A 23,738-nucleotide genomic window follows, 5' to 3' on the forward strand; every position below is an offset into this window, starting at 1 on the left:
AGGCAGAGACTTTAACCCACTGAGCCATCCAGGCGCCCCTGGGATCAAATTTTTAATGAGCATCCTCATTTTTTTTTTAAAGATTTTATTTATTTATTTGGCAGACAGAGATCACAAGTAGACAGAGAGGCAGGCAGAGAGAGAGAGGAGGAAGCAGGCTCCCTGCTAAGCAGAGAGCCCGATGCGGGGCTCGATCCCAGGACCCTGGGATCAAGACCTGAGCAGAAGGCAGAGGCTTTAACCCACTGAGCCACCCAGGCGCCCCGAGCATCCTCATTTTTTAAAAAGATTTAATTAATTAATTGATTAATTTGAGAGAGAGAGAGAGAAAGAGAGCATGAGCACAAGCCGGGGAGGCGGGGGAGGCAGAGGGGAGAAACAGACTCCTCACTGAGCAGGGAGCCGCTGCTCATGACGGTAGCTGAAGACAGATGTTCAACGGACTGAGCCACCCAAAAACACCATTGAGAATTTTCACTTAAAGATGAGGAAATTTAGGGGCGCCTGGGTGGCTCAGTGGGTTAAGCCGCTGCCTTCGGCTCAGGTCATGATCCCAGGGTCCTGGGATCGAGTCCCGCGTCGGGCTCGCTGCTCAGCAGGGAGCCTGCTTCCCTTCCTCTCTCTCTGCCTGCCTCTCTGCCTACTTGTGATCTCTCTCTGTCAAATAAATAAATAAAATCTTAAAAAAAAAAAAAAAGATGAGGAAATTTAAGGGTGCCTGGCTGGCTCAGTTGGTAGAGTTCACAACTCTCTCTCTCTCTCTCTCTCAAAGATCTTATTTTATTATTTTTAAAATATTTTATTATTTATCTATTTGACAAAGAGAGATAGGGAGAGAGGGAACACAAGCACAGGGGAGCTGGAGAGGGAGAAGCAGGTTCCCCGCTGAGCAGGGAGCCAGATGCAGGGCTGGATCCCAGGACCCTGGAATCATGAACTGAACCGAAGGCAGCCACTGAACCAACTGAGTCACCCAGGTGCCTCTAAGATTTTATTCTTAAGTAATCTCTACACCAAACATTGGTCTTGAACTCACAACTCTGAGATCAGAAGTTACAGGCTTGATCTCTAGGTTGTAAGTTTGAGCTCCATTTTGGGTATAGAGATTACTTAAAAATAATTTTTTTTAAAGATTTTATTTGTTTATTTCAGAGAGAGAGAGAGAGAGAGAGCGAGCAAGCAAAGGGAGTGGCAGAGGGAGAAGCAGACTCCCACTGAGCAGGAAGCAAGACGGTGGGGCTCAATCCCAGGCCGGTGGGATCATGACCTGAGCGGAAGGCAGAGGCTTAACCGACTGAGCCACACAGGCACCCCCAAAATAAAATCTTTCTAAAAAATGAAGAAATTGGGCGCCTGGGTGGTTCAGTGGGTTAAGCCTCTGCCTTCCGCTCAGGTCATGATCTCAGAGTCCTGGGATCAAGTCCCACATTGGGCACTCTGCTCAGCAGGGAGCCTGCTTCCCCCTCTCTCTCTGCCTGCCTATCTGCCTACTTGTGATCTCTGTCTCTCTCTGTTAAGTAAATAATTAAAATCTTACCCCCCAAAATGAAGAAATTTAGCATAAAAGAGGATAAAATCCTAACAAAGCAGATTCTCCCTTTGAGAGAACTCTGGGATAGAGATAGGGTTCTTTTAAAACCTTTAAATTTCTGATTTCAGAGGCTTCATCCTATATTACATATTACATCAAACATTAAAAAGGAAGGGAAGGGGCGCCTGGGTAGCTTAGTCTGCCTTAGAGACTCAGCTCCAGATCCCAGGGGCCTGGGATTAAGCCCGGAATCCAGCTCCTTGCTCAGCAGGGAGCCTGCTTCTCCCTTTCCCACTCCCCCTGGTTGTGTTCCCTCTCTCGATGTCTCTCTTTCTGTCAAATAAATAAATAAAATCTTAAAAAAATAAAAAGGAACAGGAAATGTAAAAAGAACAATTTCAGGTAGTCACACATGTGGAGTTATATAATTGGATAATGTAAATAGGGATAGGGGGTAAGGGAATGGGGAGGAAGGAGAAGGCTACTTTGGATTGGGTGGTCTGAGAAGGCCTTTTGGAGAATGTGACATTTGAACTATGTGACCAAAAGGAACCAGTCCTGTGAACACCTGGGGGAAGATTGTTCTAGGCTGAAGGAACAGTCCTTGCAAAGGCCCTAAGGCAGGAACAAATCTGGCATCTTTGGAAAACAGAAAAGAAGCTTGTGTGTTTGGAAGGCTATGAGCTTGAAGTGACAACCAGAGACTAGATTCTGTCAGGTCTCCAGTCACAGTTAAGAGTTTAGGGCGCCTGGGTGGCTCAGTGGGTTAAGCCTCTGCCTTCAGCTCAGGTCATGATCTCAGGGTCCTGAGATTGAGCCCCACATCCAGCTCTCTGCTCAGCAGGGAGCCTGCTTCCCCACTCTTCTCTGTGCCTGCCTCTCTGCCTACTTGTGGTATCTGTCAAATAAATAAAATCTTGAAGAAAAAAAAAAAGAGTTTAGGCAATGGGAAGTTATTGTGAGATATTTTAGCACTCGAACAAATAAAACTTACGTTTCAAACATTTACTTTGGGGCACCTGGGTGGATCAGTTGGTTAAGCGTCTGCCTTTGGCTCAGGTCATGATCTCAGGGTCCTGGGATTGAGCCCTACATTGCGGGGGGGGGGTGTCCCTGCTCAGTGGGGAGTCTGCTTCTCCTTCTCTCTCTGCCTCTGTGTTCTTCGTCTGTCTGTCTGTCTCTCAAATAAATAAATAAAATCCTTAAAAACAACAATAACAACAAAACATTTACTTTGGCTGTTTTAGGAAAAGAAGGGATGTAGGATTGAAAGAGGGCAAGAGCGACACGTAGGAGATCAGAGGGTAGTGCTTTCACCCAGAGAAGACCTGACAGAGGCTTGGATGGGCTGGTGGTAGAGGGAGGAAAAGCACATGTATCAGAAGAGGAATCGGTAGATCTGATAACGACCAGATGTAAAAGGCCAGAAGAAGAATCATTAACGTGGGTCCCGTGAATGAAATCATCTGAAACTAGAATTGTCTCCCCAATTCAGGACTTTGTGATTGCCACAGTTTTATGCTTCTGGAAACTTCCCAGCCTTCTCTTCCCCAGATTAAAAGCTAGAGGCAAGACTGTCCTCATTCACATCCCAGGAGTCTGCATCTTCAGCAGCAAGCCAGGGGAGTCTGGAGTCCTGAGGGCTGAGTAGAGCAGGTAAACTCAGTGTTTGTGAAACAGAGAATCTGGAATCTGGCAGAGGGATGGCTCAGTGGGGCTTTCAAGGGATAAGCCTGGGTTTGAAGGAGTCGCTGCTCCCACGCTTAAGTCTAAAACAGCGACCAGGAACTATTCAGTTCTCTCATATTTCAGTCAGCAAAATGAAGCCTTGTTCAAGGTCACAGAACCCAGCTACTGTCTGAGGAGAGATCCCTAGATAAACTGAGGGTGCGTGTTAAATGGCCAGCCCAAAGACTCAGCACAAGACACAGGAACACAGACCACGACAGTCTTGCATGTACAGGCCAGGAGGGAAGCCCTGTGTACTTCATGCGTTAAAGCCAGGTAAGGCTGGGAATGCCTTTTGTCTTGGCAAAGCAGCCTAGAGAGGGAGAGAGAAAGACAAAACTCCCTAGGCCTTGGGCCTGCATTCCTGAGATGGGGTGAGAAGGGCTAAGGGAGGTGATCAGCAGGCCTGGGGTCAGCATGTCTGGTATGTTGGCTTGGGCTCTGCTCTTTGCTACCTAGGGACTAAGCTAACCCCCGGCCCAGGGAGCAGCCTCCTGGTGGCTGCGTAGCAGGTTTCCTTAAAAGGCCACCTTCAGAAGGGCAGATTTTCTTTCTTTCTTTTTCTTTCTCTCCTTCTTTGTTTTTCAAATTTTACTTATTTATTTGACAGAAAGAAAGAATGCACAAGCAGGGGGAGCAGCAGAGGGAGAGGGAGAATCAGGTTCTCCACCAAGCAGGGAGCCTGTGGACCCCAAGATCATGACCTGAGCAGAAGGCAGACGCTTAAGCACCTGAGTCACCCAGGCGCTCCTAGAAAGGCGGATTTTCTGATCAGAAGCTTCCAAATTCCACTCTCCTATGGCTCCAGGGAGGCCTTGTGCCTACTCTTGGGGGACTCCTTCCATATAACTAATTCACACAGATGCTTCCCCAGCAACTCCTGCCCCAGACTCAAGGCCCTGTGGAGTAGGCCCCAGTCTGTGGCCCAGACCTCGGACTGTGGACTCTCTCCTCCCTTTATCTGTTTGTTTTCAGTCCTCTGACCCCAGGTTGGCTGGTGAGGTAGGCAGAAGGGGGGAGACACACACACACACACACACACACACACACACACACACACACCACGGTCTTCTGTGTCCCCCAGTCTGAGAGGCTGGTCAATGATTGACTGGCATTTCACAGGCTGCTGGTTTCAGACTCCAGCCTGTTGACCCTCAGAGGTCACCTCCTTAAGCCAGAGCCCCGTCCTGCCTCTTCGGTACCACTGGTCTGGCCCTACACTTCTACCACCCACAGGCCCAGTACCTCCTCAGGGGGATGTCAGGCATCTTCCCTCTGCCCCTCCCCGGCTCTCCTCTCCCCTGCAGTTGCCCCTCTCCTCCTGCCTCCCTCTCCACAGGCCCCTCACCGGACCCTTCTGGCAAACTCTCAGGCTCCTCCTCCCTCCCCGCTGAGGCCCCCTCAACCACTGTCCCTTAGACATCCTCTTTCCTTGGCTCTCCTGCCAGGCCCTGCTGGAGAGGCAGTGGAGGGGAGAAACGAATCAGCAGCGCCCACCCCTGCCCCCCTTCCTCTCCTCTTGTCAAACACCAGACAAGGTTTTCCCCTTCCTTCCCAGCTCTGAATGGGCTCATTCTCTTTGGAAGACTGGCCCCTCTCGAGCCTCCTCCCCAGGCGTGAGTTCTGACCCCGCTCCTCCCCCATCCCCACTCCCGCCGCCCCGCTCCTGCTGGCCCCGCCTTCTCTGGGCAGCCCACTGGGACTGAGCATTGTCTCCAGTCCCGGGTGGTGGGGGTGGGGGGCGCGGTTCCTGGGATCTGGGATGCGGAGAGGGTGTGCTTGTCGCCTGGGTGGGGGTTAGGCAGGAGGACATAGGATCTTTGTGGAGGAAAGACTGGTAGTTACCAGGATACCTTGGAGAGCCCTTCTCAAGCTCCGCTGTGGGCGTGGGGGGGGGGTGTTGGGGGAGGGTGGGTTCATGGTACCCTCCATTCGGGACTCTGGAGCAGAACGCATGAAGCTAAAGCCTTCTGGTTCAGTTTCCCTTAGTTCCCTTGGAATTTCAAGGCTCCTTTCATGCAAAATGGGGAAAGATACCACGCGCCTCATTTGACATCCCAGGACTCGGCGTGCTGAGAGGAGTGTGGCTCCCAGGACAGCTGGGGGCGTGGAGGATGGGTCCAGTAAAGAACGTTCCACAGCAGCTTTTCTGGCTGGTCAGACCCCCCTAACACCAGAGCAGGGGAGTGTAGGACCTGGGGGAGAGTGTAGGACCTGGGGGAGAAGGACCTGGAGGAGAAGCTCTAACACTGACCCTAACACCACCCCATGAAGAGTGACACTCGAGTGTGAGCGTGATCAGCAAGTGACTCTTGGAGCTAGGTCCAGTGTCTCCTCTCCCTCAGGGCTGAGAGACACCTTGACCAGGACCCTGGGTTTGGGTTTGTGATGGCTGAGGGTGATGGACTGGTTTGGGCTAGCTGTTCCCCTTTTCCCTCATTAGCCCTAAGACAGATGCTCCTGGGGAAATTGGTTAACTCATGTGAGCATCTTTTTCCTTGACCCCATCCTCACACTAATTAACTCCAACTCTAAGGACAAAGAAAATAGCCCATCCTGAAGGACCGCCATGGTGTCCCCCCACCCCAGCAATATTTCTCAAACGTTTGTGACTACTATCCAAGGAATAAATCTGTTGTGTATCATCACCCAGGATATACACAACCTTACCCACACTAACATGTGATGAGCACAATCATTTCTATTCCATTCTATTTCTTACAAAAAAAAAAAAAAAAGACTTGTATTGATCATCTAAATTGGTTTGATGACTGACTTTCCAAGAGAACTTAATCTGCAGTTTGCACATTGCTAGTTCAAGCCAGAGGTAGACTGTTCCCATGGTGTTAAAGAAGGGTAAGTCCCAGGCCCCTTATTTGTATACATGTATATAATTTTGTGCTCACAACTTTGTATTCTTTATCTTGAAGGGAGCCCCCCAAATTTCAAACTTCAAGCACCGCAAAATCCACATCTTTCCCAGTATAAGTAAACCTGCGACTTTAATGAGCAATTACCTTGTGCTCCATACTGTTCTGAGCACTTCGCGAACACTGTCTCCTTTAATCCCTGGGACAGTATGCCAGATGCTGTTTTACAAGTGAGCAAACTTGGTCACTTGCCTAAGGTCATACTGCTAATATGTGGCCGATCTGGAGATTTGAACCCAGGTGGTTCTGATCCCAACCCCCACCCCCACCCCTGCCTATAACGCTGTTAGGAATATGAAAACAGTCTAAGAAATGCTGGTGTCCTTCATTCTACAGTCCTCACTAGATGCCTCTGATCCCCTTTTGACCAGCACAGGCATGCTCTGCTCTTGGCGGAGGCATTCCAACTAGAGTTGCCAGACATAGGAAGTAAAAAATAAGGATGCCCCGTTAAATTTGAATTTCAGCTAAACAATGATTAATGTGTTAATTAAGTATGTCCCATGCATTTTTGGTTGGAATTTCCAAGGAAACACACCTTCCTTCTGTCAACCCATCCTATCCCCCACTGGGCCTTAAGAGCAGGATCTGGGGCTCCAAATGGAATGCAGAGTGGGGAGGCAGAATTGGACATGCTAGTAAAATGCAAAGGACAGAAAAAGAACTTTGCATGGATTGGGTGCCCAGTGTCCCCCTAAAACCAACAGAGGAATGTTCTTGGAAAGATTAAGTTGGATGCGCCTCAATTTGACTCTCCTCCAAACTTGTAGACCCCGTATTAAAACTGTGCTTTTCAGCCTGGAAGAGATGCCCAAAAGATTCGAGAAGGTATGCCAGGGAGTCCCGGAGGCCACGAGTTAAACACAACCCACCCATCCCCTTTACTATCAATTTGATTTGAGGATGTGGTGGGAGAACCATTATTGGATATATTTTTTTTAAATAGGCACAGGATGGAGTAGGATGCGAACTTGCCGGGAACGTCTGCGGTGAAACCTGCGACTTCAAGGAACGTTAAGGATGGCAGGCTGAAGCATTTGCCCTGGACTCCCCCCGGAGTGTGTGTGTCGGGGGGTGGGGCGATCGCCGTCCCCCGCTTTAGGGTTCTCCGTGGGAACGCGCGAGAAGTGCGCAGGCGACCCCGGCGTCCGGGCGCCGGGAGGGGCGCACCCCAGGCCTGCGCGCCGAGGGAGAAAGTGAAGCTGGGAGTTGCCACTCCCAGGGACTCGCTGGAATGCGGTGGCGGGGGTGGGGGGGCGAGCCGGGAGCGCACTCGCTCCCAATCACGGGAGGCGAAGGAGGTGGAGGAGGAGGGCTGCCTTGAGGAAGTACAAGAATGAAGTTGTGGAGCTGAGAGTGCCCTGCGTCGAGCCCCGGGAGCCGAGCAGAGACCCAGGCAGCCGCCCGGTCCAGCCCGAGCCATGGGGCCGGAGCCGCAGTGAGCAACATGGAGCTGGCGGCCTGGTGCCGCTGGGGGCTCCTGCTCGCCCTCCTGCCCTCCGGAGTCGTGGGCACCCAAGGTGGGTCTGGTGAGGGGAGGGCGCGGAGCGGAGACGCGACCCTGCAGCCCGGGGCTCCACGCCGAAGTCTCCGGGCAGGCGGGGGGCAGAGGGGGGCCAAGCGAGCTCGCCGATCGGCGGTTTCGGACTGTCCCGGCGCGGCGGGCAGCCGGCGGGGGCGGGGAGGGGGGTCCCCGGGAAGGTGGGGCAGGGGGCGAGGACGTCCGAGGGACGTCCCGGTCCAGAGACTGGCGCTTTCCAGACTCCGCCAAAGCTCTGGGAACTTGTCAGAAAAGTTCTCTGAAATTGTTCAGAAAGTTTGCCCTCAAAGGGTTGTACTGCATGGGGCATGTGTGTGTGTGTTTTTCCCCTTTCTGGAGCCCCTTCAAACTTTCTCAAAGCCTTTCCAGTTGGCAGCCTCCGCCTCCAGACTGGACTGGGCTGGATTCCTCGGGGGTCCCTGCGGCTGCCCCTCCCCCTACCCCCTCCCCGCCCCCGCCCCCTGCCCGCAGCGGGTAGGGTTTAGTTGCTCCAGCTTCAGGCAGGATCGGGGTGTGGAGGGGGGGTGGTGGTGGTGGGGAAAACAACCTGTCCGGCCGGAGCCGGGCCGGAGAGGGTGGCCGGTCCGACTGCAGGGTTGCCTCACGCTGGAGTCTGAGGTGGGGGGAGGGGGAGACGTTTGTTTGGAGGGAGTTTCTTTAGGGCCAGCTCGGGGACTGTGCGCTTTGTGACTTTTGGAGAGCATGGACCACGGACGAGTGGTGGTGGGTTTCCTGGTCTGGGGCACAAGAGTGCCAGAGTTCCAAGCGAGGGATTCCTGGGCAGTTGTGGGGGGTGGGGTGGAGAAGGAAAGTTGAAGAAATCCAGCCAGACGGGGATAAGCCCGGTGCTGGGTCGCCCTTCATGCTGCGTGTGGGGAAGGGCGGTGGTGGGGGCTGTGTGGGTTTTGCCCCACTTTGTCCGTCTAGATGCACTGACAGGTAAAGCTGAGGTGGGCTGGAAAGACACTTTATGCCAGGCGTGGTGCATGGCGGTTGGCGTGCATTCCTTCCTTTAAATCCTCAGACCGACCCTACAAGAGGAGACCTGCTGGTATTCCGGTTTCCAGGTGAAAACCCGGGCTTAAAGAGGTTAAATAGCATCAAGGAAGTGGTGGGTCCAAGACTGGATCCCGGACAGTGTGACCCGCAAGCACTCATTGGAAGTCCCTGTATCCGTCAGCCTTGAACAATGGTCGAGACTGCTCCCTGCATCCCTGGGTTGCAGCAGGCGAGACAAAATAAGAGTGTTGTGGGAGTAGCGGATGGTCTCCATTGGTCAGGGAGTCTGGAGAAGGGGTGGGTGCCATCCTGTCTCTGTGTTGCCCCCGGGGCGCTGAGCACTGCTGTGTTATCTGAGGGGTTTTGTCCCAGGGTGTTCCTGGGTTGTGTGGCCTGTGTGTTTGTGTGTCTGGGCTTTTGTGTTGCCAAACAGTAGTCTTCCTGCTGGCTTGGGGACTTAGCTGAACTCTGCCCTCACAGTGCTGGGCCAGATCTGCTGTAAACAAGGGGAGGTGGCCCCACACCTTCTCTCTCAGGGAGGAGGCTCCGCTTTCCTGGGAGCCCGTCCTTCTCCCTGTTTCCCAGGCGGGTGTCTTCAGCCCTGACCTTCCACTGGGATGGGTGAGGCTGGGCTGCGTGGTCAGACCGAGCTGCTGCCTCCCTCCCCTGGGCCTGTGCATTGAGCACGTGGGGGTGGCCTGGGTTGCTGCCGATCTGAGGCCTCGGTTCTCCCACGGACAACTGGGGCCTCCTCAGGTCGATCTCACCCCTCCATCTGCGCTGCTGGGTGCAAAGACAGATGATGGGCGTGTCGGGCAGAAAATGGTGGCGGCAGCAGCGCTGTGCCCAGCTGCCTCCAGTGTTCCTGTTGTATGGCAGGGCTGAGGGCTAGGGCAGGAATTTGAAGGAAAGGAGATGGAGAGGACCGGAGGGTCAGGATTTTGCCAGGATCCATTCCTAAATATTTATTTATTTCTGAGAGCGGGTGGGGAGAGGGAGGGGCAGAGGGAGAGAGAGAGAGAGAGAGACTCTCAAGCAGACGCCCTGCTGAGTGCCACCCCCCCGCCCCCCCACGTGAGGGCTCAGTCTAACAACCCTGAGATCATGACCTGAGCCGAAATCAAGAGTCAGGCACTTGACTGACTGAGCCATTCAGGTGCCTGTAGGATCCATTCTTAGAGGTCAAAGTTTTGTCAAGTGTAGTAAACACATACTTCTTATCTTGCAGAGCTCGTATTTTTAATTCCCAAACGATTCTTCCAACAACTTCCTTTTTACTATACTTGGGGAAAGTAACTACATTTTAAGGTGTTCAAGGAGAAAAAAAAAAACAATGAAAAGCTAGAATGAAATGGAAAATGGAAAAAGGGAAAATACAGGGCAACCAAATACAAAGACACCTTTTATTTTCTCTTGGTTTGGAATTACCCATACTCCTGCTATATGAACGTCTCTTGCCTTAAATTAAAAAAAAAAGAAAGAAAGAAAAAGAAAAAGTGCAGTGTGCTACCTATGTGCCAGGTTCTTTTCCACGTTTCATTTCATCTCTGCAACAATCCCATGAAGTGGGTGCACACGGTTCAAAAAAAGTGAAGTGACTTATCCATGGCTTCCGAGAGACCCAAACATGTCTAGACCCAATAATAAGGTCTAATGAGGAAGCATTAAGAGTTGGGTTAAGTTTTATCCTATTCCACAGGAATGGGGTGAGTAAAGCCTCAGGGGCCGCCCGGTAGCCAGACTGGGGTAGAGGTGCTACTCTGTAATTCTGGCGAAGACGTCCTTTATCTAGGCTATAGAAAGGGGAGTTAGCTGGGCCCCACGGAGGTCCTCTCCCTCCCTGTCCTGCCCATGCCTGCCTTCCTCTCGCGCCCCCCGGGCATGGCAAGGGGCTGAGAGCAGGGACAGGGCAAAAGCCAGGGGGGCCTGCAGGGTTATGGGACAGCTGGAGTGGAAGCATGAGGAGCCAGTAGGGGGCTAGAGTGGGGGGGGGGGCTGGAGGAGGTCCCAGGTAGTTGTGCGCACCCCCGGGTGCTGAAATGATTTGGAAGGAGATCCCCACCACCACACTGTCTCTGCCCGTGGGAAGACCTCCATCTCCTGCTGGGGCCACCTTTCTTCCCCACCCCTGGGCACGAGGGGTGTGTGCTCTCCAGGAGTGGGAGAATTATGATAGCCAATGTTTGTGTTGTCTACACAGTTCTGTTTACAAAGCCTTGTTGTGTTTACAGACTGCTTTTTGATTCATTATCTCATTTAACTCTCATTTAACTTCTCTGCAGAGAGTAAGAGTTGTTATTGTTTTATTATCCCATCCTTACAGCCAAGTTCAGGTCACTAAATATTCATTGAGAGTGCCTGCAAAGTCACAGGCACTGCTGGGCCTAGAGATGAACCTGATGTGGACTCTGCCCCAGAGGTCCAGGGACTTGCTCAGGGTCACACACGAGCAGCCCAGCTAGAGTTCTGGTTTAATGACCCTGAGACCAGGCCCTAGTCTGATACCGGCTTTATACACCAGGTGTGTGTGGTGGGTGAGTTCTGGGCATCTGTAGAATGGACTTTTACCCTTTGGGTCTGGGGGAGGTGAGCTTTGGGTGTGCAGGTAGTGTCATGGAAACCAAAGGAAGTATCTCTTGCTGGTGAGCATCTGGGGCTGAAGTGTGGTGGGGAGGAAAGAACCCTCTTGAGAGCATCCCCACAGTGCGGACCGAACCTTGACACTGAGGTCCAGCCGGAGGGGATATGAAGGACCCTGAACGGCCTTTTTAAATTATTTATTTATTTATTTATTTATTTATTTTAAAAATATTTTATTTATTTATTTGACAGAGAGAGATCACAAGTAGACAGAGAGGCAGGCAGAGAGAGAGAGGGAAGCAGGCTCCCCGCTGAGCAGAGAGCCCGATGCGGGACTCGATCCCAGGACCCTGAGATCATGACCCGAGCCGAAGGCAGTGGCTCAACCCACTGAGCCACCCAGGCGCCCGCTGAATGGCCTTTGAGCAGAGGGATGGACACTACTGCTTCAACTGATCCTTTTGGTTTGGAAGTTCTTGATTGGATTCCTTCCTTCCTTCCTTCCATCCACCCATCCATCCATCTGTCGTCCATCCAGCAAACTCTTACCTGGTGTTGGGCTGGTCCTGCCTCATTGTGCTGCACCAGAGAGCTGGAGATCGGGGCTCCTGAAGGTCAGGTGTCTTGGAGACACAGAGCCCCTCTGTAGAACAGGACTTCCCACCGCCTCCTCCAGAAAGTCAGTGGAGGCTGGGTGGATATGGGGACTGGTGAGGACTGGAGAGGAGGAGATTGGTGAGGAGAAGGGGAGTGGGTGGGAGGGGCTGAGCTTCCTGGTGAAGGGGAAGGAGTCAGAGAGGTAGGGTTGGTGACAAGAGCCCCTTCTTGGCTTCATGTCAGCTTGGTGGGGGAATTTGCCCGCCAGCCTCCAGCTCCCTGGGAGAGAGTAGGTCTCCGTACCAATTTTACCACCTGTTGCAAATACTTAAAGAATCTTAGACTCAAATCAGCCACAAACAAACTCACTAGTGGGGCGGGGCTACCACTCTTTGGTCCTCAGCTCAGCCCAGCCCCCCTTTCCTGCCCAGAGCCTATCGTGTTTATCAGTGGCATCAACTGAATTGGTGTGTCTTTCCCTTTGCACCGGGCATTGCGGGGGAATTTGTCCGTGCCCAGTGAAGAATGTAGGATCTAAAGTCAGACTCAAGTTCAAATCCTGCCTTTGTTGCTTATAAGCTTGATGATCTCAGGAGAGTTAGCCCTGTCTGCCTCAGCTTTCTTCGGGAGATAGAGTTTGCAGTCCCAGCCTCTGGAGGATGTTATGAAACTCCGCCCAGAGGGCCTGCCCGCATACAGTAGGTGCTCAGTTAATGTCCCTGCCCTGGGTGTTCCCATTGTTGATGTTTTCCTATTGCCTGGTTGCCACAGTTGGTGTCCCTTAGAGGTGGCAGAGGGCCTCATGGGGTGGAGACAGCCTCTGCCCCAGCTCTGTTTGTCCCTGTCCCGGGCTTGGGCCAGAGCTTTGGGGTCTGGGCCAAAAGACAGCTGTGCCTACAGAGCAGCTGAGGCTGCTGAGGCCGCAGGAGGTCCTCGAAGCGGGCGTTATTTTGGGCCTGTTCTGCCATCCCCAGCTCCTGTTTCTCTTGGGAGTCTGGAGGGAGGGACCCTTGAGTTCTATTTCTGGGCCCTCCCCTTCCTCCTTCTTCTGCTTCCTTCCCTCTCTGTCCCAGGGGTGGGAGAAGAGATCACACTGGCTTTTACTGGTAGACTGTCGACTCATGGCCCACAGGCCCAGGCGGGAACCCCAGGGGCTTGCCCCACCAGCCTCTTCCCAGCTTTTGGGAGGCAGAGGGATCTTTTGTTACGCCCAGGTCCCCAGGACTGGACTTCAGGCTCCACGTTGCTGGGAGAGCAGGAGCCCTGCTGTCAGACCTTGGAGTCCGCCACCACTGTCCCCTGTAGGCTGGGGGAGGTGGCGTGGCGGCCCACAGGAATTGAGGCGGCTCAGGCACCTGTGGGCTGTGTCTCTGGGGGTGCCCTCCGCCCACCTCGCCCCCAACCCCGGCACACCCTCCTGGGCAAGACGAGCTAGGTGATTCATCTTCTCACCAGAGCAGAAAAACGAGTTCAACTGGGCACTTTACTTTCCCCCCTGCTGGCAGGCACGCAGCCAGTGGTTGTCCACAGTAGCCCCTCACCAGGGGTGGCTTTCCTTCTAGATCCCTGGGCTTCGTAGGCCCTTCCGGGCTCAGGGATACCCTGTGGGGGGCTCAGGGGGGCTGGGGAGGCAGTTCGGCTTGATGCCCCTTGGCTGGTGGCTGGCACCGGGCAGGTAGGCAGGGCTGACGTAGTGCCCTTGCGGCAGGCGTTTCGTGGCATAGACTCTGCCAGCTGGTTCTGGAGCCTTGCCCTGAGGAGGTGGCAAGGGTGAAGTGCCAGCACGGGAGCCATCAGAGGAGGCATCGTCCAGGCCCAAGGTCTGTGGCCTGGGTCCGGATGCCCATTGTTGGGGGTCTAATACTCCTTTTTTTGGCTGGGGGAATTCCAGAGGTCCCTGCAGTGACCAGGCCCCTAGGGGTCCCCATGCCCCAGCTGTGACTCTACCCGACTTCCTGGGTGGCATTGTGGGGGTGGATATCCCTTGCCAAGAGGTTGGCATGTGGGTGGTATTGGAATGGGGTGCGGAGAGTGCCCTGAGTTTGTTTGCTTGGGAGAGGGGCAGGGGGTACCCAGAAGATGCATGATTCATCATGGCCTCTCTAGGGGGATTTTTACCCCTTGGCCATGGGTCGGGCCTTTGGGACAAAGGGAGGCTTTCTTTGCCAGCCAACACCCTGGATCAGGCAGGCAGGCTCCCCAGGCCTGGCACAGTGGGGGCCCCCTCTGGATGGGACACGTTAGAAGGGGTCTCTCCTTGGATTTCCCTCCTCTTCCCAAACTTGCAAACCTTCTTTTGCAGTTGTGCCTCCTGCAGGTGCAAGGGACATGGGGAAGAGGGGTCCTTCGCTTGTACTTTCTCACCGTCCGAGATGGCACGACTCGGGGGGGTGGGTGTGGAGGAGGGGCCAGGCTGCAGAAGTCCCTGGGCAGCGCCTTCTGACCCATGCCCTCCCTCCCGCCAGTGTGCACCGGCACAGACATGAAGCTGCGGCTCCCAGCCAGTCCCGAGACCCACCTGGATATGCTCCGCCACCTCTACCAGGCCTGTCAAGTGGTGCAGGGTAACCTGGAGCTCACCTACCTGCCTGCCAATGCTAGCCTGTCCTTCCTGCAGGTGAGGCCCCTGGGTGACCCAGCCAGGCCCTGCTTCCAGCTGAGCGGAGCCCGATGCCAATAAGTGGCTGGGAGAAGAGGGTGCCGTCTGTTTCCGCTCTCGTTGCGGTTCCTTAACTGGGAAGTCCTTTCTGATGTCTGCCCCCTGTCTCTTCTGCTGTAAGACTGGTTGACTCCCTCTCTATGACATGGCAGGCCACGGACATCTCGGGGTGGAATGGACTCGCTTCTGTGCTAAATATTTTTGCTCTCTTGCCAGCATGATCCCTTCCCCCTGTCCCCCTGCCCCAGCCACTGTCCCTGCCCTTCCTGGAGTGGCGAGCGGGCAGCTGGGAGATGTGGGTTCTAGGTCCCTGTTCACCTACTGACAAGCTATGCAAGTGTGGTCTTGGTCCTTGGCTTTGGAAGCAGTAAGAGGCATAGACTCCCCTCTGGGAAACTATCAAATGGGAAATGTGTGTGAAAGCGTCACGAACAGGGGAGAGAGCGGGAACCAGCCTGCTGGGTTGTGGCCACTGTGACCTGGATTGGGGCCATGTGCGTGATGCGGGATCAGATCACAGACATCCTCTCATGCAGGTCTTTTCCTTTCATGGCCGAGGAAGCTGAGATGCAGAGCGGGTGGGACACTTGCTCTCAGTTCAAAAGTGCTCCACCCACCGTCTTGACCCTACGAGAATCTGACTTGGGGAGGTGGAGAGGGGCCTTGGTCTTTATGCCTGAGAGAACTGGACTTCTCAGTGGAGGGGGGCTTGGCCCCAGATCCCAAGCCCTTGGTAACTTTGAGGGGGTCTTGGGGGACTGATAGTGTTCCAGGGCCCAGGCCTGCCTCAGCCCCGTGACCCTCTTCCCTCCCAGGATATCCAGGAGGTGCAGGGCTACGTGCTCATCGCTCACAGCCAAGTGAGACAGGTCCCGCTGCAGAGGCTCCGAATCGTGCGGGGCACCCAGCTCTTTGAGGACCACTATGCCCTGGCCGTGCTGGACAATGGAGATCCGCCCGAGGGGGGCCCCTCTGTGGCAGGGGCTGCCCCAGAAGGGCTGCGGGAGCTGCAGCTTCGAAGCCTCACAGGTGGTCATCACTGTCACCAACACCTTCTCATTGATGTTGGGAGCTGGCAGGGGCCACTGCTAGCCATGGGAGGCTGTGGGTGAATTAGAACTCGAATCTCTTCAGGATGGATGTAGGTAGAGCTAAGGAAGGTGCCTTGGTGAAGATCAGGAAAAGGTTTCCCTTCTTCCGGGAAGTCATGGCTTGTATGAGCCCGCACAGTTTGGTAATGAGGATACAGGCTGGGGTTTCTCCACTTCTTGGCCAAGTACCCACGTGCAGTGACCAACCTGTGTAACTGTATGTGGCAGCCTTGGAGCTGACAGTATCCCAGACTCTGTGGCTGGTTATTTTGCACGCAGGATCCCATCTTGGTGCTATCTTGTAAGGAAGCATCAATATTAGGCTCTTTTTACAGGTGAGAAAACAGAAAGGTTTATAGTGGATGGGTGACTTGCTCAAGGTTACATAGCTAGTTAGTGATGTGGCTGGGTTTCAGGCTCCAGAGTCTCTCCTAACCATGAAGCAGTGTGCCCAGGGGGTAGAGGTGGGAGGATAGGAGAGAGTGACGTGGACATCTGGACCAGGTCATGGACAGCCCACCCCTCCCTGGATCTCAGGTTGTTCATGTGTATGCGGAGCAGGGGTGGGGGTGGGGCTGGTAGAGAAGATGCTGGTGTCTTCTCTATGGGGCGGGTTTAAGAGGCCTGCTCCCCTCTAAAGAAGCCAGGAGGGCCCCACGGGAAGGCAGAAGGTGGCCGGCAGGAAAGGAAGGTGCTAATCATCGCTCACCCTGCAGAGATCCTGAAGGGCGGGGTCTTGATTCAGCGGAACCCACAGCTCTGCCACCAGGACACGATCCTGTGGAAGGACATCTTCCACAAGAACAACCAGCTGGCCCTCACGCTGATAGACACCAACCGCTCTCGGGCCTGTAAGCCATGCTCCTCCCTCCCTGCCTGGCACTTCCGCTCTTTCTCGGGCAGCCCGGAGACCCCAGACTCCTGGCTTGCACCCACCATCCGAGCCCTGCGCTAACACTGCCCATTTCCTTGTTCTGCCCCATTCCCCTCCTACCGTCTCTCCGTGTCTCTTCATCTCTGTGGCCCTCTGTCCTGCCTCCCTCTGCTTTTAGAGTGCGCCTCGGGTCCTTGGTTCCTGCCGAGTCATTCCCTTGTTGTGTATTTTATCTTCTGATCTCTGTCTCTCTGTTTCTCTCCCTAGGCCAGCCCTGTTCTCCAGCTTGTAAAGACCCCCACTGCTGGGGAGCAAGTTCCGGGGACTGTCAGAGCTGTGAGTCTTAGGCCCAGAATCTGGGGGGCAGGGGGCTGAGTGGAGGAAAGGGGACATGGGGCGGGGCGGGGGCTACCAGGCCTTGGTGTCTTCCCTGGAGTGGGAGGTTGTGATGCTGGGGAGGGTTTGGTGCCCGGTGGGGAACTGCCCAGGCCTCATCCTGCCCCTTGTCTGACAGTGACGCGAACCGTCTGTGCTGGCGGCTGTGCCCGATGCAAGGGCCCGAAACCCACGGACTGCTGCCACGAGCAGTGTGCGGCTGGCTGCACGGGCCCCAAGCACTCGGACTGCCTGGTACATACCCATGGGGGCCCAGGGTGGGCGAAGGCCAGGGGCGCCCCACCGGCTGCGGCCCTGTTGCCCCTTGAACACCAGGGAAGAGCAGCCCAGTGACCACCAGCTGCCTGTCCCTCTTGTCCACCCACCCCCCGCCCCGCCAGGCCTGCCTTCACTTCAACCACAGTGGCATCTGTGAGCTGCACTGTCCAGCTCTGGTCACCTACAACACAGACACCTTCGAATCCATGCCCAACCCTGAGGGCCGGTACACCTTCGGAGCCAGCTGTGTGACCGCCTGTCCCTGTGAGTGCCAGGGAGAAATGTCATTTTGTAATTTTGCTTGGAGGGGGGCTGGTTTGCTGGTTTATGTAAGTGGGAGCTCAGGTGCAACCAAAAGCCCAGGCTGAGGAGCTGGGCCACCTGGGTTTGAAACCTAGCTCTCCCATATTCTAGTCATGTGACCTGCCCACTGTACCTTCGTGTTCTCATCTGTGAAATGGGAATGATAGCCCCACCCTTGTAAGGTGGTTATAACGTTTGAATGAGTTCTTATATTTTTATTATTTTTTTAAAAGATTTTATTTTTATTTATTTATTTGACAGCAAGAGAGATCACAAGTAGGCAGAGAGGCAGGAAGAGGGGGAGGGGGAAGCAGGCTCCCTGCTGAGCAGAGAGCCTGATGTGGGGCCTGATCCCAGGACCCTGAGATCACGACCCGAGCCAAAGGCAGAGGCCCAACCCACTGAGCCACCCAGGCTCCCAGTTCTTATATATATATATATATATTTTTTTCTTTTAAGATTTTTATTTATTTATTTATTTGACACAGAGAGATCACAAGTAGGCAGAGAGGCAGGCAGAGAGAGGAAGGGAAGCAGGCTCCCTGCTAAGCAGAGATCCTGATGCGGGTTTGATCCCAGTACCCTGGGATCATGACCTGAGCTGAAGGCAGAAGCTTTAATCCACTGAGCCACCCAGGCACCCCAGTTCTTATATTTTTAAAAGATTCATTTATTTATTTTTAGAGAGAGAGATTGCAGGGGGAGGGGCAGAGGGAGAGAATCTCAAGCAGACTCCTTATTGAGTGCAGAGCCTAATGAGGGCTGATCTCAGGACCCAGAGATCATGACCTGAGCAGAAATGAAGAGTTGGACGCTTAACCGACTGAGCCACCTGGCGCCCCTGAATAAGTTAATATTTGTAAAGCTCTTACAACAGGGCCTGGCACATACTAAGCACTCCTAACTGCTGATTTTTATTCAGTAGTCTAGATTGGTCCGAGTTTCTTTTAACAGCTTCCCTATTTATTGATGTGCATTCAGGAACTGACCTTGGATGTAGGGCCTTCTTCCCATCGTGGGCGACAGGAGTGGGCTCTCGTGTCCTGGCCGTGCCCTCCCCCTGGTAGGTCAGAGTGAATGCAGAGCCGGACTGTGCTCAAGTCCTGGCTTCTCCACTTAGTATATATAGCATGAAGACCTTGAGTAATTTACATAAAACTGCTTCGGTTCCCTCTTGGCAAAAGGGGAGTCTACTTAAGTGCCCATCACATAGGGTTGCTGTGAGGCGTAAATGAAGGTCAAGTGCACAGACACATAGTAAGGGCATTTCAGTATTGGTCGATCCTGTGTACTCTCTGGGCACGGGGACATTGCTCATGGTGCGACATGAAGGGCCAGGGCACCCGGACCCACGGTCTCCCTCTCCTCAGACAATTACCTGTCAACGGATGTGGGATCCTGCACCCTGGTCTGTCCCCTGAACAACCAAGAGGTGACCGCTGAGGACGGAACGCAGCGGTGTGAGAAATGCAGCAAGCCCTGTGCCCGAGGTGACTGCTGGCCATACCCTGAGCCAGGCTGCACTTCCTGTCCCTCTGCACACCCAGCTCGGTGTTGCCCGCCATCCCGACCTTCTTTAGACCCTCCTGGGACCCAGTCCTTTCCTTCCACTGCCTCTGTCCTGGCCCTCCGTGCATCAGCCCCACACGTTCCCCCATATCTCCTGTCAATGTGTGAAGGGGTATGTGGCCCCAGGGCCAGGGGGTGGGGTGCAGACTGTGGGCGGGGCCCCGCAGGTGGAGGCCCTGATGCTCCGTGTGGGGGCCAGGATGGCCCCCTCTCACCCCTGCCCCTCCTCACAGTGTGCTATGGCCTGGGCATGGAGCACCTGCGGGAGGTGAGGGCGGTCACCAGCGCCAACATCCAAGAGTTTGCTGGCTGCAAGAAGATCTTTGGGAGCCTGGCATTTCTGCCAGAAAGCTTTGAGGGGTAAGGATCTGCGAAGTGCAGGGCAGGCCCAGTGGTCTGAGGACGGTCACCAAATCCTGAGCCCCCAGAAGTGGCAGCCTCTCTGGGAGTTGTTGCAAGACAGAGGTGGGAGGCCAGAGGATGTGGGGACTGGGTGGTGGTGGGTGGGTGGGGGGGAGGCTTGTTCTCATCAGTGACGTGTTGTCCGCAAACATGCACTTGTCTGGCCGTCCAGCCATTCAAAGTAAAATTCTCCTTGAGTTTGTAGTGGCTTTATTCATATAGCCCCCAGCTGGGAATAATGCAAATGGCTCTCAGAAGGTGAAGGAGTTAATAGATGGTGGTATATCTAAACACTGGAATTCTCAGTGATAAAAAGAGACAAAAGTACACACTGGTAGATTTGACAGCATGGACAGACCTCAGGACTCTTATGTCCTGCAAAATAAGCCAGGCAAGAGAGAGGCCCCATGGCACGATTCCCTTTATGTGAGGCTCTAGAATACTCAGAACCGCCCTGTGATAATAGAAATCAGAACAGTGGTCATCCCCAGGGTTGGGGGGGGGTGCTGGAAAAGGGACAGGAGAGAAATTTCTGGGGTGATGGCAGCATTCCGTGTATCAGTTGAGGTTGTGGATACATGAGTGAATGTACTTGTTGGAACTTCTCCAAGCGAACATTAAAATTGTGCATTTTATTGCATATGAATGAGACTTCCTTAAGAGTATGTGTTAAAAAGAGAGAAAAAAAAATTCCCTTTAACCCTTCCTGCAGCTCTGTTCCCCGTTCCAGAGGAAACCACTGCTGACAGCTTGCGTGGGTTCTCCTAGACCAGTTCTCCATCTGTGGACACACGCAGAGAAACATAGCTGTAGTAATTTTGTTGAGGAGGTTGACTTAAAGTGGGAGCTCACTGTGGGCCTTGTCTGCCTCTTGCCCTGGAGAGTTGGCCATGGCCCTTCGTGTCGGACTGGCTCGTGCTTTCGACACCTGGGGACCAGGCGCAGGCGAGAGCCGGGGCTGAGGAGCCAGGTGGCCTGGGTTTGGAACCTGGCTCTCCCATAGTCTGGTCATATCACTTGTCTGTTGTACCTTCATGTTCTTATCTGTAAAATGGGGGCAAGGATAGCCCCACCCTCATAAGGTGGTTATAACGTGTGAATGAGTTAGTAACATTCATGTGCTGTTAGAACTGTACCTGGCAGATACTAAGTGCTTTTTTTTTTTTTTTTTAAGTGCTCTTAAATGTTAGTTTTCGTCTCTAGTCAGGGTGGATGGGGTTTATATTTAACAGCTCCCGTATTTCCTGATGGGTATTTAGGTCGTTTTCAGTTTTGGCTCTTACAAACAGTTCTGTGCTGTACGTGTCTCTGGAACAGGAGCCAATGTCTGTCTAGGCCACATTCCTAGAAGTAGGATTTCTAGATCAAAGCATATAAATACTGTTTTGACAGACCCTGCCAAACTAGGGCCTGGGCTTTGAAACTTGGGATGAAAACAGCCGGGCTTGATGGGCAAAGGGTTTAAGTGAAGTCATTAATGGAGGGGGGTAAGGGAGGGGGGGCTGGGCCAACTCCGGGGGTCATGCCCACCTGCTTCCTGGCTGTGCTGACTCCTCTCCTAATCCTCCTTCTAGAGACCCAGCCTCCAACACTGCCCCCCTCCAGCCTGAGCAGCTCAGAGTGTTTGAGGCTCTGGAGGAGATCACAGGTGGGCTTTGCTTCTCAGCATGCTGCTCGGATGGGGTTGGGGGTCCTCCTCCTGTCCCCACACCCCTAGCCTCCCCCTGTGCCTGCAGGTTACCTGTACATCTCAGCATGGCCAGACAGCCTGCCTGACCTCAGTGTCTTCCAGAACCTGCGAGTCATCCGGGGACGAGTTCTGCATGAGTGAGCACTGGGGAAGCAGGGCCCCGAGGAGAGGCTGTGGGTGTGGTGGGCACTCCTGTTCCCCGGGGGACTCCAGCAGTAAAGCTTCCACTGGAGTTTGCCGAGTGTGCTGGGGATGGGAGGGAGGTGAGGGCAGCCCTTACCGACAAGGGAGGGTCGGTGGTACAGCCAAACCGTCCTCCCACAGCGGCGCCTACTCACTGACCCTGCGAGGGCTGGGCATCAGCTCGCTGGGGCTGCGCTCGCTGCGGGAACTGGGTAGTGGGCTGGCCCTCATCCACCGCAACGCCCACCTGTGCTTCATACACACGGTGCCCTGGGACCAGCTCTTCCGGAACCCGCACCAGGCCCTGCTCCATAGCGCCAACCGGCCAGAGGCCGAGTGTGGTAAGACAGGGAGCCTGGCACCGCGCACTCCCCGTCTGCCAGCACCTAGGGGTGCCCCGGCGGGTGGGGGGGAGCCTAGCAGCAGCAATCTCGGGCTCGTGCAGATTGCCTGTCCCTGCTGCACCATTCCTGACCGGCTCTGGCTGGCTTGACCCCTGGGCATGGCTTCTGGCTGGGTCCTGCCACACCGCCTTGGTGTCCCTGCCTTTCCTCTCTGGTCCTGGAACCTCTGCTCTTTGTGTCCCCTCACCCTCCCCTGCATTGCCCAGCACCTGTACCCATCACTCCGGGTCACGGCCACCACCCCCAGCCTCCTCCCCTGGGTCACTTGGACCTGGAACCTCCCTTGAGCGTCCCCTCTGACCCCTTCCTCCTCACTGCAGTGGGCGAGGGCCTGGCCTGCTACCCGCTGTGTGCCCATGGGCACTGCTGGGGTCCGGGGCCCACCCAGTGCGTCAACTGCAGCCAATTCCTTCGGGGCCAGGAGTGCGTGGAGGAATGCCGAGTACTGCAGGGGTATGCGGGGCGGGGCAGGGGGGCGGCCAGGGAGAGGGCACAGGGGCCCCTTCCAGACACCCCCCTCATCAGCCACCCCCTCTGTCAGGCTACCCCGGGAGTATGTGAAGGACAGGTACTGTCTCCCGTGCCACTCCGAGTGTCGGCCGCAGAACGGCTCAGTGACCTGCTTTGGGTCGGTGAGTTGCCAGTGGGCTTGAGCTGGGGGGGAGGGAAGCGAGGACAGGAGGGAAACAAGGCCAAGTCTGCTCAACTGTCCCAGGAGAGGGATCAGAATTCAGACCTGGATGAGGGCAGGGTGGAGGGCGCTGGGGACGCTGGGGACTGCAGGAGTTGTGTGGCAGACCCCGTGACCCTTCGGACCTTGTAGGGGGCCCAGGGAGGCCCATGTGCTTGGCTGTGGTTGTGCCATGGCAGTCAGACCTATGTGCTTAGGCATGAGACTATCTGGATTTGAATCCAGGCCCTGCTTCCAGCCTTGGTTTTTTTCATTTGTAAAATGAGTATCACTTGAGGAGCTACCTCCCTGGAAAGTAGTAAGCATGAATTTAAAATAGGGCTTGGTGCCCTGCTCAAGCACCAGAAGGATTTGCTACATACTAGTTACTGTTACTTGCTGTTTTATCTTAGTAATAGGCTCTCCTATGGGGCTGAAGCCTGGGACCTGGGGCGGGAGACCCAGCAGGTCTGCAGCAGGTCTGGGCTGTCCCAGGAGCGGGGCAGGGGGTGGGGGGGGAGCACATGCTGTTGAGTGGGAAGCGTGAAGGGGACACATGGGCCAGGTCCTGCTGCCCTAGGAGGTGTTGGTGCCAGCCCCCTACCAATCCTTCCTCCCCTCCCAGGAAGCTGACCAGTGTGTGGCCTGCGCCCACTACAAGGACACTCCCTTCTGCGTGTCTCGCTGCCCCAGTGGCGTGAAACCTGACCTCTCCTTCATGCCCATTTGGAAGTTCGCCGATGAGGAGGGCACGTGCCAGCCGTGCCCCATCAACTGCACCCACTCGTGAGTCTGAGGCCCTTTCTGCAGGAAGGAGCACTTTGTCCCAGGAGACTTTCTGGGGCTCTTATTGTAAAAGGGGGATAACTCTGCCTTTGCTTATCCTGAGACTCTTAGTTTGTTTTGTTCTTTTCTAATCCCCAAAGTAACACTTATAAAAAAAAATTTTTTTTAAAGATTTTATTTACTCATTTGAGAGAGAGAGACAGAGAGGAGAGTACTAGCAGGTGGGAGAGGCAGAGGGAGAAGGAGATTCCCTGCTGATCTAGGAATGCGATGTGGGGCTCGATCCCAGGACCCTGGGATCGTGACCTGAGCTGAAGGCAGATGTTTAACTGACTGAGCCCCCCGGGGGCCCCAGTTAAAAAAAATTTTTTTTTTAATTTTTATTTATTTATTTTTTTATTTGACAGACAGAGATCACAAGTAGGCAGAGAGGCAGGCAGAGAGAAAGGAGGAAGCAGGCTCCCTGCCGAGCAGAGAGCCCTATTCGGGGCTCGATCCCAGGACCCTGGGATCATGACCTGAGCCGAAGGCAGAGGCCTTAACCCACT

At 54.5% G+C, this 23,738-nt stretch overlaps 1 protein-coding gene across 2 annotated transcripts in view; it reads left to right on the forward strand.

The window, feature by feature from the left end:
• Window positions 1-7,502: 7,502 nt before the first annotated feature.
• LOC111151268 (erb-b2 receptor tyrosine kinase 2) overlaps window positions 7,503-23,738 on the forward strand; it is a 25,026-nt gene continuing 8,790 nt past the window's right edge. For both annotated transcript variants that reach the window (XM_022509142.1, XM_022509143.1), the window contains exons 1-15: window positions 7,503-7,709; window positions 14,371-14,522; window positions 15,380-15,593; window positions 16,372-16,506; window positions 16,797-16,865; window positions 17,044-17,159; window positions 17,306-17,447; window positions 18,857-18,976; window positions 19,289-19,415; window positions 21,032-21,105; window positions 21,194-21,284; window positions 21,472-21,671; window positions 22,055-22,187; window positions 22,276-22,366; window positions 23,030-23,190. In XM_022509142.1, the coding sequence (XP_022364850.1) occupies window positions 7,637-7,709; window positions 14,371-14,522; window positions 15,380-15,593; window positions 16,372-16,506; window positions 16,797-16,865; window positions 17,044-17,159; window positions 17,306-17,447; window positions 18,857-18,976; window positions 19,289-19,415; window positions 21,032-21,105; window positions 21,194-21,284; window positions 21,472-21,671; window positions 22,055-22,187; window positions 22,276-22,366; window positions 23,030-23,190 (1,898 nt within the window). In that variant the 5' untranslated portion in view covers window positions 7,503-7,636. The remainder of the gene's footprint in view (window positions 7,710-14,370; window positions 14,523-15,379; window positions 15,594-16,371; window positions 16,507-16,796; window positions 16,866-17,043; window positions 17,160-17,305; window positions 17,448-18,856; window positions 18,977-19,288; window positions 19,416-21,031; window positions 21,106-21,193; window positions 21,285-21,471; window positions 21,672-22,054; window positions 22,188-22,275; window positions 22,367-23,029; window positions 23,191-23,738) is intronic.

This window comes from Enhydra lutris, unplaced genomic scaffold (assembly GCF_002288905.1).
Source record: "Enhydra lutris kenyoni isolate GAN:26980312 unplaced genomic scaffold, ASM228890v2 scaffoldscaffold26, whole genome shotgun sequence".
In the NCBI taxonomy this organism is placed as follows: domain Eukaryota; kingdom Metazoa; phylum Chordata; class Mammalia; order Carnivora; family Mustelidae; genus Enhydra; species Enhydra lutris.